Source organism: Aulostomus chinensis, chromosome 22 (assembly GCF_037954235.1).
Source record: "Aulostomus chinensis isolate RoL2024-O1b breed Wild chromosome 22, RoL_Achi_v1.0, whole genome shotgun sequence".
Taxonomy (NCBI): Eukaryota; Metazoa; Chordata; class Actinopteri; order Syngnathiformes; family Aulostomidae; genus Aulostomus; species Aulostomus chinensis.
Window position 1 is genome coordinate 2,092,426 of NC_141341.1, and position 14,279 is coordinate 2,106,704.

Here is a 14,279-nt window from a genome sequence, read left to right on the forward strand (position 1 = left end):
TTGTGACACGTGAACTCACCTGGTGGTTGAGTCAGGCAACAGCGGTTTTTCTCCACTTAATAAAAAACCAAACAAACCCAAGTCACTGTAGTAAAATGTTTATAACATTTGGTTCAATCAGGTAGACATCCAGCAGTAACAGTTGAAATATCAAGTTGCCATGGCGACAGACATGGATGACATTAAAACAGCTGTTCAAAAAGGTAGTAACTGTTTTAAAGGGCACCATTCACGTAGTTAGGGAACGTCTGGAGGAACGTCTTCAGAGAACTCTGACTGGACTCCGAAACAGAACCATCGCTCATCCTTCACCTGTGCCGAGGACGAACCTTCATAGGCCAGAAGGCGGAACACCACGCATTCGCACTTCCTGTTGCCCATCTGACCATCAGAACTCCATTCACAGAACCAGCATTTAAAAAGTTGTCAGCTTGTAGTCATGGCAACAGACCTGACAAATCACGAATTCATACTTTGTGCCGATCGCCGTCATGATGTCATTCATTTCAAGTCTCCGGGTGCAGGGCCTGGAGACAGCTGTGATGACATCACTTACACCTACACAATGGCAATGATGACGTAATGACACGTCCAGACACGACGGCGGCAGAACGCCTCCGCCAGCCTTTATAAAATTCTGGGCTTGTTTCTGACATTTGGTTCACAGATGGAGGAAAAAATAACACCAGTTCCGTTTGGGGTTCCACTCGTCTTTCTTCTTCTAGACAAAGCGATGACATCAGAAGAGGAAGTCAAAGCACCGTTGGCGTCACGTATCAAAGGCGTGTTGGCGGGTCAAAGAAGAGCAAACTGGTTTAAACTGGTTTTTCAGGTGCTGTAGTACAAAAACACTCATTGAAGTTTCAGATCAAGACAAACATCCCTTATTGACGGTGACTGCTGGGTGGCGGTATCCTAGCAACCGGTGGAGCCCCACACACATCACTAGGTGAACAGGCGAATGGTGGCGTCGGCTCCAGAGGAGAAGATCCAGGGCTGCGTGGGGTGAAAGGTCACATCCAGAACGCCGAGGTCATGAGTGATCGTATGACCTTTGAGAACCTTCACAGGAACAATCAAAGGGTTCTGCAAAAGGTCGCTGAGAGAGACACACAAGTCAGTCCGCATGCATGTGTGTGTGTGTGTGTGTGTGTGTGTTAGCTTGCATCTGTGCATTTGTGAATTACTTGTAAACAGTCCCGTGGCAGACGATCACAGATCCATCGTCAGATGCTGAGGCGAACAGCGGGTACAGCCTGTGATAGGCCACGCCCCTTACCGCCTTCTTATGGTGCCTGCAGAAAGGACAGCAATCAGAGCTTCGATTGACTGGATTGTGAATCCGACGCATCTTCCAGAGGACAAGTAGGAACGCTACACTGGCGTGTTTCTAACAGCGTAGCTCATTCATCCCGCAGCGCACACCTGCATTTGTTAAAGACGCCGTGTCATTTCACCACACATCCTCAAGCTGCCAGCCAAACCAGCCACCGAAACAGTCAGACGGCGCTGAGGTGACTGGATCTGGTTTAACTGGCGTTAGCTTGTCCTTAGCGCATCGCCAGCTTGCCATTCGGTCCCTGAAGTCCTGGAATCATAATGAACCTGCTCTACTTGTGTGTACCATGTTGTATTTCCTAGCTAGTCTGCTAACCGCAGCAGCTCACACCGTCACAGCTGCTGCCTAACTGGAGCGTTACTGGAGTTCACGAACTTCTGCCCCGCCCAGTCCTTCCATGATCATGATGACGGACGACTGTTACACAGACATCTGTCAATCCATTCAAAGTTAGAGCTCAACAAGCTGGACTTTCCCAGGGAACAATGTCATCAGCTGGACTCCACAGTCATCAATCATCTATTCTGTTTGATTGACAGGCGTCGGGACAGCTGACAGGTACGTACCGGAGCATCTTGTAAGGTTTGGTTGAAAGGTCGAGGTCAAACCAGGTCAGTCTGCAGTCGTAACTCCCACAGATCACGTGATCACCTGCAAACCAAAACAAAGAGCTGAGAGAAGCTCCACCCCTCAGTGGTGATGTCAGCCAACTGCCGCGCTACCACACTGGGAGGTCTGGTGTTAGTGGGATCTCAGTGGAGGTGTGTTGGGAGCACAGGAAGCTGGGATGAGGAAAACTGGGGGACCAACCAGAGGTTCCACATATTACTGCACAGCCACGCCACCATCTGGGGGGTGTTGGAGGACCAGCTGGTGACTTTCTAGTTGTGGGTGGGACTTCAGAGCACACAGCATTGTGGGAAGTGATGGCTAAACCTGGTGGGGGTGTGACTGTAAAGGCGACGTAGGAGGGAAGCAGGGAAAAGCTGACGCTCCGAGACTGAAGCCAATCGTTGACCACCTGATTCTCAGGAGGGACGATGGAACCCAGGGAACCAGAGGACCAGGGGGACAAGGGGACAAAAGGAACAGAGGACCAGGGGGACAAGCGGACAAAAGGAACAGAGGACCAAGGGGACAAGAGGAACAGAGGACCAGGGGGACAAGGGGACAAGGGGACAAAAGGAACAGAGGACCAGGGGGACAAGCGGACAAAAGGAACAGAGGACCAAGGGGACAAGAGGAACAGAGGACCAGGGGGACAAGGGGACAAAAGGAACAGAGGACCAGCTCTCCCTGGCAGGGAATCTGGCCAGCTGGTTGGAGTTGCTGGTCCAGTCCACGGGAGTTTTGAGTGAACGTGTCAGCCCTGTCTAACATGAACGGCGTTCGCCGTGTTGTGTATTTCCGTGTGGCGCCGGTGGTTTGCTCACCTCCAGGGTGGACGGCCATGCTGGAGATCCACTTGGAGTTGGCCTGGAGTTTCTTGGTCATCTCCTGCTTCACCAAGTTGTAGATACGGATGGAGCGCTGCGTTGCCACAAAGAAGTAGGGCCTGATGGGGTGGAAGGATACACACTGAACCAGACCTTTGTTCTTCCTGAAGGGGTTCTGGCTCCGCCTCCGGCTCATCTGGTGGATGAACACCTGTAGGTGGCTTGAGTGATCGGGCATGACAGACGCCAAGTAGTCACCTTTCGCGTGCCATGTGACCTGATGGACAGCCTGAGGGGTCGGTCCTGCTCAGTTACTTCAGCTCACTTATTGATTGACTGCACTGATCGATGGGTCAAGTTCTCACTTTGGGATGTTGTAGTTTTAGTCGGATGCCCTGGTTAAACTCCTCCCCTTCTGCCTCGCTCCAGGTAACAGGCCTCACTTCCTCTGATGGCTCCGTCTCCTGCTGACCAGCGAGGAGACGCTCGGAGGACGACACTACCTGTTTGTCTGCCAGAGAGGGAGACAGGATCAAGACGGAAGAGTCCCTGCAGGACGAGACAGACGTGTCATCAGAAGATAGACTGGCTGTCAGACAGACGGACGCATTGGAACAACACATACAGAGCAACAGCAAGTAAGCACACGGACGCGTTGGGGTTCCAGGCGACGCTCTTCACAGCTCCGCCCACCTGGACTGTCTTCATACAACGACCAGAGCTCACCTCCCAGAACCTGACGGAACCATCATCACTGCCTGAGAGGACACGCCGAGATGTTAGTACGGAAACTTCAGACCTCGTGTTCACGCCATCTGCAGGCGAGGTTACCTGAAGCGAGCCACTGTCCCGATGGAGACACACTGATGGACCGGACCAGACCGCCGTGACCTCGATACACCTGAGCACACACATCCACACAGGTAAAGATGGCGACGGTGCTAGGGTGTGTGTGTGTGTGTGTGTGTGTGTGTGTGTGTGTGTGTTACCAGGCTCTGTGTGGTGGGAAACGGCTGCAGGTCTTTGGGTTTGGGAAGTTTCGGGATCAGATCCTCTGGATTCACGTTCACCTGCAGAGAGACAGACACGTTACAGACAGGTGCGCAGAGACAGCACTGCGCTCTGATTGGCTGCTGCATACCCTCATCTTCCTCTGCCGGGGACACAGGTAAAGGTCAAGACAGCGCTCAAACCGCTCATGGATGAAGCGAGGGAACGCAGGAACCTGACGGAGACTGGAGAACTTCCTGGGAATAAACGGCAACTTCCTGTCAGAGGGATCCTGCTGCTCCCACACGGCCCGCTGGAGAAAGACGACTGGTTAAAGCGTGGTCCATCAGTTGACACCCCCCCCCCACGCCAGCTCATGAATGTACCTCCTCATCAGTGAACAGGTACTCAGGCGGAGGGTTGTAGGACTCCTGGTGACCCGGCAGAGGGATTTTGGGAGCTGGCAGGTGCATCCTGTGTTTGGCCAGGACAGAAGAATCCTCATTGGCCCAGAGATCGTAGAACTGCCCCTGGCTGTTGTCCTGCACCCGCCGGGGTTTGATCCAGCCCATCTTGATGGCATGGACCAATTTGGAGACCTGGACACGGACGACACACGGGAAGACGCCAACTCTGAATGTTGATTTGATTACACAGATGGTTTTCGTGGCGTTCTCTGCTGGGAACACAAGTGTGATATCAGCAGCGTGTCGATGTCGCCGCCCCCTGAGAAGATCAACTCCTCTGCTCATCTGGGTGCCGAGGGCTGTTTCTGTCCATCACGAGCATGACGCCATTCTTACCCGCAGCCGACCCCAGAGCAGCGGTTTACCTTCTCCTTCTCGATGAGCGACGGGATGAAGCTGCGTTTGTCGGCAGGTCTGTTGGTGACGGGGTGAATCATCACTTCGTTGGTGAAGAAATCTACCGACGGCTGGTGAAGAGGAGGAGGAGTCAAAAACCATGTGACGTCAGTTGATTATTGTGACAGACAAAAATGAATCATGTCTAATGACATGACAGGCCTCCACGCGTGTAGGAGGGGGCGGAGCTGCACCGTGCATCACATGAGCGTACCTCGTACTCGTTAAAGTTGACGTCTCCAAACTGTCCTTTCTGCAAACGGTTGACAAGCTGCACCTGCTCATCCGATAGGGTGATGTCACTTCCTGTCTGTTTGTCATGAACTGTCCTCCTGCAGACCGAGGGATGAGGCTCGCATCATTAGCATGTACTTTCATCGTTAGCATTGGCTACCATAATGCTAACCAGCCCACCAGTAGTCAGGGTTCTCCATCTTGTCGAGGAACTCGTCCAGCTCGTCCTTGTTCCTGATCGGCTTGAAAATCTTCTTTCCATCCAGATCGTAGCCGATGTGAGGAAAGTCTTTGTACCACTCCATGGGAATATTCCCCACTGTGTTCCTGATGTCCTGCAGAACGCAACAGGACACACTTAAGAACAGTGCCATAAGAGAACCATAGAGAACATCACCATGAAGAAAACTCAAGAAAATACAGCAGAACAACAGGAGACCAACAGAGGATTACAATCCACCAACACCATACTGGTCATGAGAAAGATTTAGGCCGCGTTTCCACTGGCTCGCTTCGGCTCGGGTCAGGTCGGTTCGGCCCCGTGTCCACCGGCCCCAACACGGTACTAACCATTACCATTTTGGTCCCTGCTCTGCTGGGGTTCCAGGGGAGCCGAGCGGGGAGTAAAACGTGGCGTAATCACAGAGCGGGGCGCTGGTTGGGTAACTCACCCGCTTGCGTCGTCTACTTCCTATCATCCTGGCCTCGTGGAATCCTGGTCATGGCTCGGTGAAGTCTCTTATTCTTTTCTTGGGGGTTCTGGTTCACCACTTGAAGCCTTGCCTGTCTGTCCTCCCTCACTTTTAGTTTAAGCAAAAACCACTGACCCAGCAGCAGGCGTCACGCCGCCTCCACGTCCTCCATTGTTGTTCTTGTGTCGCACATAAATCACACCGGGACTCTCGGCCAGTGAGTCCACCCACGCTGACGTGGTGCCAGTGCTCATGGGAACGCACCCGTACCGAGCCAACCTGAACCGAAGTGAGCCGGTGGAAACGCGCCCTTACAGACCAATAAAAGCGGACGAGACATAACATTCACAGTCCTCACAGAACAGAGAACCCAGTGGTACGTTATTATCCTGCGAAGCCCCTGAGAGCACTGAGAGGCTCACGACAGGTAAAAATGACCTTTTTGAGCCTACTGGTTCCAACACATCTACGAATGGGAGCAAACACCACAAGAACCGAACTAGAAGAACCGAACTAGAAGAACCGAACTAGAAGAACCTCAGTGACACCATGGAATCACTGGGGCTACAGAACAGTCGTCTCACTTCTTCGTCGGACGAGTCGTGTTCGTACTCGTCGTTCTTCTCTTGGCCGCCTGCTGGCACCTTCCGCTCCTCCGTCTGTGAAGAACAAGTTGACAGGTGACGTTCTCGAGGGACACTCTGAGAACAGCAGCTTGAGTTTGTGTTACAGGTGAGATAAAAGCAGCCATCAGCTGTTAGCCTGGCACGAGCGGGTGAACTCTACCTGCTGTGGCTCCGCCTCCTCCTCACATTTATCATCATCATCATCCTCCTCTTGTCCGTCCTCCTCATCTTCACTATCGCTGCCAGAATCCTCCAGTCCAGAGTAGACGCTGTCCTCGCTGTCGGTCAGATCTTCAGCCTCCTCTTCCTCAGCAGATGGTTTGTTGAAGCAGAAGATCTGAACCAGAGAGCAGAGTGAAGCTGCTGAGTCTCACCAGACTTCATTCGAAAACCAGGTGGTTTTAGAAACCTGACGTGTCAGACATTCTGAGCCACAATGCACCAAACCATTAATTACCAGCTTTCCATCCGTCCACAAAGGAATCCTCCATGCTTCAATTCAAGAGTGATATCATGATGGACAGTCACATGACCAACATTCAGGTCACATGCTTGTAAAGTGCAGATACAGAGAGGGAGAGAGAGAGGGAAACCTGACCATTAAACATGTCAGGGATTCCGCTGTGTCCATACTGGAGGCTAACAGACTCATGTTGATATACGGTTGATCGATCCACCTCAGCCGTGTTCTACAGCTACACGCTACACCTGAACAAGCACACACACTCGGGAAACAGGGACAGGAAGTGACATCAAAGTCTGAATGGATTAACTCTGGGTAGTTCTGTTGGAGGTTAGCCACAGCTAACTGATGCTACACAACACACTGTGCACAATTAACAGCCTGGGAGAGACTGAATAGGTGAAGTTTGCACGAATGGCTGTTAAGATAAAACATTCCTGTCTTTGGACAACACGTGTGTGTGACCGTTGAACGGGCCGAGTTTGGTTTGGGTTTGTTTCTTAACTCACGGTCATGTTCAGAATGAAGTTCTGTGAGTCTCAAGATAGCAAGAATACACAAAAACAGTGCTACAAATGCTAGTTACATTGGCGTGCGTAGCCCTAACTAGCTCCGCTGCAGAGAACAGCATAACTACAAACAAGCAGCTTGCTTGTTACATATCAAACCAGCCGTATGGTTCCCGATGAGCTGCATTATTCTCTGAATGCGTTGAGCTGTCGAACAGTGTCGGGTTGTTGTGTTCTGACGAGGCAATCCTAAAACCACCGGATTCTGAATGGAGTTTGGTGCGATACGGTCCGGCAAATTGCAGCCCGAGTTCACTGTTCCACGAAGTTAGTTCATGACTCGGAGAATAAAATAATCCCGCAGTCAGCAGCGATGCTCTCAGCTCACTCAGGCGTCTTGAGCAGCCTGAGTCGAGCCAGCAGACGTCGCGTCGTCGAGTCCATTCAGAACTTCACCCGGAATCCGTTGTTACACGGGAACTGACCTTGTTTTCACTCTCAGAACCACATGACACAACCAGATAAACTCGACCGGACCTTTAGCTGGACTCGGCTCACCCCATTTGTATCAGACCCTCACCACTTCCTGAACAATTAATGGATTTAGTCGCGTGTTGGCCGTTTCGGCTGATCGCGGCGTTAGCATGCTACCAGCTAGCCACCCGCTCCTCGCCAGTTCATCCACTTTTGCCCGTTCGTCGCCGGCTACGTGCTCACCTCCTCCTGCTCCTCGTCGTCGCTCTTCCTCTTCTTTTCACTCTTGTCTTTGGCTTTCTTCGTCTTCATGTTCGAGCTCTCGCGTCCACTGCTCCGCGTGTCCTCCATCACACCACGTGGGTCGCTGCGGGTCAGAGGTCACAGCCGAACTTTATCAACAACAGGCAGGTGAACAACCGCCATCCAGGACGTCCCAGTTCAATATTCCACGTGTTTAGGTCTCTCAAATAAAATGTTCTCAGAACAAGAGAGACTAATCATTGGAATGGGTTCTCTGAAGGTGAGAACGTCAGAACGCGACCAAACGTTCTCATGACGTTTTCATTTGACGTCATCCACAGGCGACCAGTTGCGCAGTTGTTTGTTTTCTGAGACTGGAATTTTCCAGCGCTGAACTGATTCGCATTAAGGTTTATCGAAAGTTCTGTTAACAGACGGAGTTTAGAACCGGGACCGAGTCTTCTAGGACCCGGATCGAACCGTAATCCTCGTCTATGTCGCACCTCATCTGTTAGAGATGTTTTTTAAGAGCGGATGACGTTAGCAGCAGGCTCAAAGTTAGCATCATTAGCTCAGATTAGCTGCAGTGTTTTACCGCCCCGGTGTGTGCTCGATTCGATGGAGTATCCCGGAGGAGGAACGGGAGGGGCGGTGCAGGGCAGCAGCAACGTCCCGGCCTTCCTCACAAAGCTGTGGACCCTGCTGGAGGATCCAGACACCGACCCGCTGATCTGCTGGAGTCCGGTACGCACCCGAGCCCAGCCTAGCACGGAGCTAACTGCTGCCCAACTCAAATAATTAAGTTAGCTTCAGTAGGACCACTACACACACACACACACACACGTTATACCACTGCTTTAACGACCACCGACACGTGAAACTTCCAATTATTAGCCAGTCAATTTGGAAGCCCAACTCATTCACCTGACGTCACAGCCAATATGGCGGTGCACACGTTTAGAAGTTAGCAGGATTGGCTTTTCATAAACATTCACCTCCTCCCCACGTGGGGTTTTCTTCAGCTGGACTCTGACTCACCTGGTTGGTGGGCACCTACCTGGAAGAAGCCTCATCCAGCACGTGACAGAAGAACGTCCGGGCAGAAATATACACTTTAAAAATGCTTTGTTTTTTTCCTCTTTGCCAGAGTGGAACCAGCTTCCATGTCTTTGATCAGGGTCGGTTCTCCAAAGAGGTTCTACCAAAGTTCTTCAAACACAACAACATGGCCAGCTTCATCCGGCAACTCAACATGTGTTAGTATCAGCACGCCTCAAATGATGCACTCGGGAACACAAAAGGTTGTTGTTGCCAACAGGTGTTTGAGGTTGATCTACACAAGGTTATAGAGTGTGTGTGTGTGTGTGTGTGTGTGTTCAGATGGTTTTCGGAAGGTGGTTCATATCGAGCAAGGGGGCCTCTTGAAACCAGAGAGAGATGACACAGAGTTCCAACATCCGTTCTTCATCAGAGGACAAGAACAGCTGTTGGAGAACATCAAACGCAAAGTTACCACTGTACGTAAGGATGCAAACACGGGTGTGTGTGTGTGGCTGCCGCAGTCTCCGTGGTAACGGTTATGTCTTGACTTTCATCGGTGCAGGTGACGTCAGGACGTCAAGAGGAAGTGAAATTCACAACAGAGGAAGTCAACAAGATCCTGAACGACGTACAGCTGATGAAGGGCAAACAGGAAACCATCGACTCCAGAATCATCGCCATGAAACAGTAATGGTTCCTCAGAGTAGACTGGATCAGTCTGGACCCGGACCCGGGTGGCCCACTGGAGGAAATAAACTGTGTTTGTGTGTTTCAGTGAGAATGAGGCCCTGTGGAGAGAAGTGGCCACTCTCAGACAGAAACACACCCAGCAGCAGAAAGTGGTCAACAAGGTAACCGTCGCCATGGCACCCGCTGGCCACCCATGTCTGCTTTGATGTTTTTTTTATTATTAAAAAGTAATTTAGTCATGATTTGTTTTGTCACCAAAATGTCACAAGAAAATAAAGGAGGATTCACCTGAAGGTTACAGTCAGGTAACCAGAGTGGAAGAACAGACTCTCGGAATCCTCCGGCATTCTTCCTGAAACTGTCCAGAGTCTTCCATCTTCCTCAAGTATTCCTGGAGTAAGCCTGGAATCATGCGGAGGTCACACTGGGCTTTTCCAAGACTGATTGCAGTCTCATCCTGTGATTGCTCTGAAAATTGACTGGGATCCTCCTGAAGTTTTCCCAGACTCATTCTGTGGAATTCCTGAAATTATCCTGAAGTCTTGCTGGAGTCAGCCTGACGTCTTTTGGGTGGGGGGGGGTTGAACGTGTGTGAAATGTCAGCAAAGCGTCTGTTTGCTTGCGGTTCGCTAACACTGTTAGCTTGTTACTGTTGATGACCCCCCCCCGCTGTCTCTGTCCCTGCAGTTAATCCAGTTCCTGGTGTCTCTCATCCAGTCCAACAGGATTATGGGAGTCAAGAGAAAAATGTAAGATTTTCCCCTAAAAAAAACTCCACAACTACAAATATTACAGAGTTTGCCATCATACTCTACATTCTACTGCAGTACTGTCGAAGCTATTACAGTGTGAAGTGTAGTGATGGAATACTGCAGCAGACTGAGCTGACAGAGAACCTTTGGGAAAAGTGGAATGTTCCTTTAAAGAAAACCATTGTGTGTTGTTTCCTGTTCTGTGTGCTGGCAGTCCTCTGATGCTCAATGACTCTAGCTCCGCCCACTCCATGCCTAAATACAGTCGGCCATTTTCATTGGACCATATGCAGGTAAGCTCGGTCACCTGCCCAACTGTGGAGAAACAAGAAACCAGGTCAGGTTTGAGGTGGCCTGATCATGTGACTCACCTCTGTTCCGTGTTTGTGTGTTCAGGCTGCTTCAAGTATCTTCTCAGACGCTCCCGTCACCTCTGGACCAATCATCTCTGACATCACGGAGGTGGCCACGCCCCCAGCAGTGGATTCAATCAGTGATTGGACAGATGCAGGGTGAGAAGTAGCCTGAGATGACCTCACTCAAATATCAAGCGTCATGTGACTGATTACTAACAGCCAATGGCGTTGTCTTTTACCAGAGTGACAATTGATGTCAAAGAGGAGCCGTCCAGTCCTGATGTGGTGGTGAATCCGGCTTTGGAGGGTGGGGCTACACCTGTAGATACGCCCCTCTCTCCCACCACCTTTATCAACTCGATCCTGCAAGAAAATGAGACGCAACCTGCCCACAACACCTCCACAACCAATCCTGTCCCAGGTAACACCTGACAGACACACAGCAGGGCAACACCAGCCCGACTGGTTAGCAGAAACTATGTTCTGGGTCATAATGATTGACAGGGACCCAAAATATGTGAGTATTTTGTACCAGGTGACACCTCAGAGGGAGTAACAGCGCTGGGTTGATTCCCAGGAGTTCTTAGTTGTGTGTGTCTGTTCATTTTATAGCCAGTTCCATTGTTGTGGTGAGCCCCGCCTCCCCAGGGCCTCTGCCATCGGCCCCCATCAGCCAATTACCTGCCCCCGACCCCCCCACATCTCAGCACAAGTGTCAGACTGTTGCCTGTATCGACAGGTAAGTCTGTCACGATAATGAGTGCCGCACACCTGCTAACAGTTGCTCCTGCTAACAGCTGCTAACTCCTAATAGCCGCCAACCCCTGTTAAGACAGCCTAACTTCTGCTAACGTGCTAACAGCGGCAAATGTCCCCGATCCAGGTCGTCCGTCCAACTATCTTTTTGTGTGCTTCAGGTCTGAACTCTCGGATCATGTTGAGGTTATCGACAACAGTCTGGAGAACCTGCAGAACATCCTGAACGCTCAGACCTTCACGTTTGACACATCTCCGTTGATGGAGGTCAGTGCTCATGCGTTCTCCTCCAGAACCGTCCCCATACAGCGAATGCTAGGGAGCAAAACATTCCGGCCTTTTGTCTGTGTTGTGACTCTGAGTCCTGTCGCCATGGTAATGCCGCTCCTCCCACTCCTGTCATGTTGTTGATTGAAAGGTTTTTAACTGTGGTAATGGTGCAGTCGGAGCGCCCTCTGCTGCACAAACTACGTGGTAACAATATTCCAAGCATTTCTTGCTGCATCAGGGTCTGTTTTCATGTCAGCACATACATCTGAAGGTAAGATATAAATGAGTGTCAGCCAGCCAGAGTAGTTGTCCACGCTGTCACCTCCAGAGGCTCGCAGTGGTATGATCCGCACTGTGGCTCCTCCCTCAGTCGTTCCTCGCCAGATTGAACCAGCAGTGACCAGACGGGCCCCTCATCTCCAGCGATGTGTCTGATGTGTGCAGGCAGTGATATATTCTGTATATCTGTGTACTATATATGCTGTAGTCACCTCTTACATATGTATTGTTTGTACATGGAGGGTTTATACAGTTTTTTCACGTGTTGTGTGTACAGCACATCCAGGTACGTTGACACATGTTGAACACGTTCCTGTCACGAATCCGAACCGAATCACAGACCTGACAGAGAAAAGCTGCCTGAAATGATCCAACCCTTCAAAGTTGCTCATCAGTTGAATAAATGTTAATATATATTGATGTAAACATGCTAGTTATGTATTAATGGACATGTGAACATGTGTTTAGTTTTTCAGCACGTCTTGCCCCTCTGGAGACTTTGACCTGGACAGTTTGGACACTGTGAGTTGGACAGACTCTTATTTTGTTTTCCATGTTTCTGCATTTCCTGTCCCGACAGACGTTGAGGTGGCGTGCACGGATGGTTACTTCCCTCACTGCAACAGAGCATCAAAACATGCTACTTTTAGCTAAAAAGGTAGCAAATGCTATCTGTGATGAAGCTAATGGCTAGCACCTTATGCTGTCAGCTACGATACTGATTTTCAAGATTAGAGCAAAGCAACTGTCATGTCAGATGTGTCGACCTTTGTTAGCATCGTTAGCTTCGTTTATGTTACGCCGCCAATCTGACGTCATCACAGCTGATTGTCAATTTATAATGAAGTTAACAGCCAATCACACAGCAGCTCTGGCTGGTCACATGCATACCCTCTATGTCCCGCCTCTTTGACTCCGATGTCTTTGTCTCATAGCTGCTGTCTGACGCAGCTCCGAAAGGAAGTGATGAAAGCAGCCACACAGGTAAGACACTGACTCTTCCACGCAGACTGACAAAGGGGCTGCCCCTCGTGAGAGGAGATCAAAATAAGTTTGTGTCCTAAATGGAAAGGCAAGGCAATTTTATTTGTAGAGCCCATTTTCCCCACCAGTTTGTCTCCAGGCTTCATGGCATCATAACAACATCCTCTGCCCTCAGAGCCTCACATCGACTGAGGAGAAACTCCATAGAAAACCCTTTTAACGGAAAAATCTGAGAAACCTCAGGGTGAGCAGCAGATATGACCGAGAACAACGGAAGAAGCACATGAGACGGTTCCCACGTGTACTAACATGCTGGCGTTCCATACCTGTACGCCGCAGCACCCGAGGGACAAAGAGTTTTTGCAGGAGATCAAGAATCTGAACACGTTTGTTGATGATCCCAAAGCCTTTAGAGGCTCCTTACCAATTTATTGACATTCTGATCCACCAGCCTCCTCGTTGGCGTTCAGATGTTGGAGGTTTTCGTAGATGGGGGAGTCTTTCAGCCCACTCAGGCCTTTAGCCGTCCCAAAGTGACACGGTTGTTGCCCACCTGCCGCTGCCCGTCTCAAGATGCGGCTGACGAAGTTTCCTTTATTTCATTTTACAAATGTGAACAACCATAGAAGAAGAGCCGTTGCCTCTGTGTTGACCCTGTGCTGCTCTCTGATTGGTCCAGGGAAGCAACTCGTGCAGTACACGCCTGTGCAGATTTCTGAACCAATCAGCTTGGACGGGGGCGGGACCGACCTTCCATCTCTGCTGGAGTTGGAGACGGAACCTTTCTTTAGCTCCGATCCATCCGCCGATGATCCGGTTGTGACACAGTTGAGCCATGCCTCTCCAGACTTGAACCTCTGACATCGTCAGGTTGGGGAGGAGTCTCAGGAACCGTGTTGAATGTGACTCACCTGTAACCATAGCAACAGCACAGACATAGCAATGGCTGAACTGTAGATCAATCACAAGGTCAGATATATTTTTATTTTAGTGTTTGTTCTTTCTTTGCTTCGATATAAAACCCTCCAAGATTCTCCGAGATCTGTGATGTCACCTGTGATGTCACACTGCAGCGAAGCTGAGAGATGGCGACATGTTCATGAAATGTTCTCATGTAAGATACGATGAAAATCAGAGAATATTTTTGGAAACGTTTATAATGATGTATTTATCCCCTGTTGCCACGGAAACTAACCTTGCTGCCATGGAGACCACATGTAAGATCCATATTAAAGACGTGTTCCTGTTCATCGTCTTCTCTGCTGCCCCCTCCAGGTCAGAC

The 14,279-nt window shown here is 50.4% G+C and overlaps 2 protein-coding genes across 3 annotated transcripts; one reads left to right on the forward strand and one right to left on the reverse strand.

Moving 5' to 3' along the window:
* Positions 1–79: 79 nt before the first annotated feature.
* On the reverse strand, positions 80–8,218 carry bop1 (BOP1 ribosomal biogenesis factor). Its single transcript, XM_086193341.1, has 16 exons — positions 7,870–8,218; positions 6,341–6,517; positions 6,139–6,213; positions 5,043–5,197; positions 4,843–4,960; positions 4,598–4,699; positions 4,152–4,364; positions 3,917–4,078; positions 3,765–3,845; positions 3,607–3,676; positions 3,401–3,533; positions 3,141–3,324; positions 2,773–3,064; positions 1,906–1,990; positions 1,188–1,295; positions 80–1,099 (listed from the first exon to the last, which is right to left on the reverse strand). The coding sequence occupies exons 1-16, from the start codon at positions 7,975–7,977 to the stop codon at positions 946–948; spliced, it is 2,217 nt and encodes a 738-aa protein (XP_086049467.1). The 5' UTR covers positions 7,978–8,218; the 3' UTR covers positions 80–945.
* hsf1 (heat shock transcription factor 1) lies at positions 3,260–14,245 on the forward strand. 2 transcript variants are annotated; one of them, XM_086193385.1, is made up of 14 exons: positions 3,260–3,698; positions 9,017–9,125; positions 9,250–9,386; positions 9,473–9,597; positions 9,686–9,761; positions 10,288–10,349; positions 10,567–10,645; positions 10,749–10,864; positions 10,951–11,129; positions 11,321–11,447; positions 11,626–11,731; positions 12,482–12,535; positions 12,949–12,997; positions 13,677–14,245. In XM_086193385.1, exons 2-14 carry the CDS (start codon positions 9,095–9,097, stop codon positions 13,856–13,858), a joined length of 1,323 nt encoding a protein of 440 aa, XP_086049511.1. In that variant the 5' UTR covers positions 3,260–3,698; positions 9,017–9,094; the 3' UTR covers positions 13,859–14,245. The 2 variants fall into 2 exon arrangements, with proteins under 2 accessions (XP_086049511.1, XP_086049510.1); XM_086193384.1 differs by lacking the exon at positions 3,260–3,698 and adding an exon at positions 8,080–8,613.
* Positions 14,246–14,279: the final 34 nt, after the last annotated feature.

Bases quoted from the DNA above. Each gene is read 5' to 3' on its own strand.
- bop1 (XM_086193341.1), bottom strand. From the start codon at position 7,977: ATGGAGGACACGCGGAGCAGTGGACGCGAGAGCTCGAACATGAAGACG. The intron at 5,198-6,138 runs GTGAGACGACTG...TGCGTTCTGCAG, and splicing joins ACGACTCGTCCGACGAAGAA to GACATCAGGAACACAGTGGG. The intron at 4,961-5,042 runs GTGGGCTGGTTA...CTCGGTCTGCAG, and splicing joins ATGGAGAACCCTGACTACTG to GAGGACAGTTCATGACAAAC.
- hsf1 (XM_086193384.1), top strand. From the start codon at position 8,404: ATGACGTTAGCAGCAGGCTCAAAGTTAGCATCATTAGCTCAGATTAGC. The intron at 9,387-9,472 runs GTACGTAAGGAT...TCATCGGTGCAG, and splicing joins TCAAACGCAAAGTTACCACT to GTGACGTCAGGACGTCAAGA. The intron at 10,646-10,748 runs GTAAGCTCGGTC...TTGTGTGTTCAG, and splicing joins TTTCATTGGACCATATGCAG to GCTGCTTCAAGTATCTTCTC.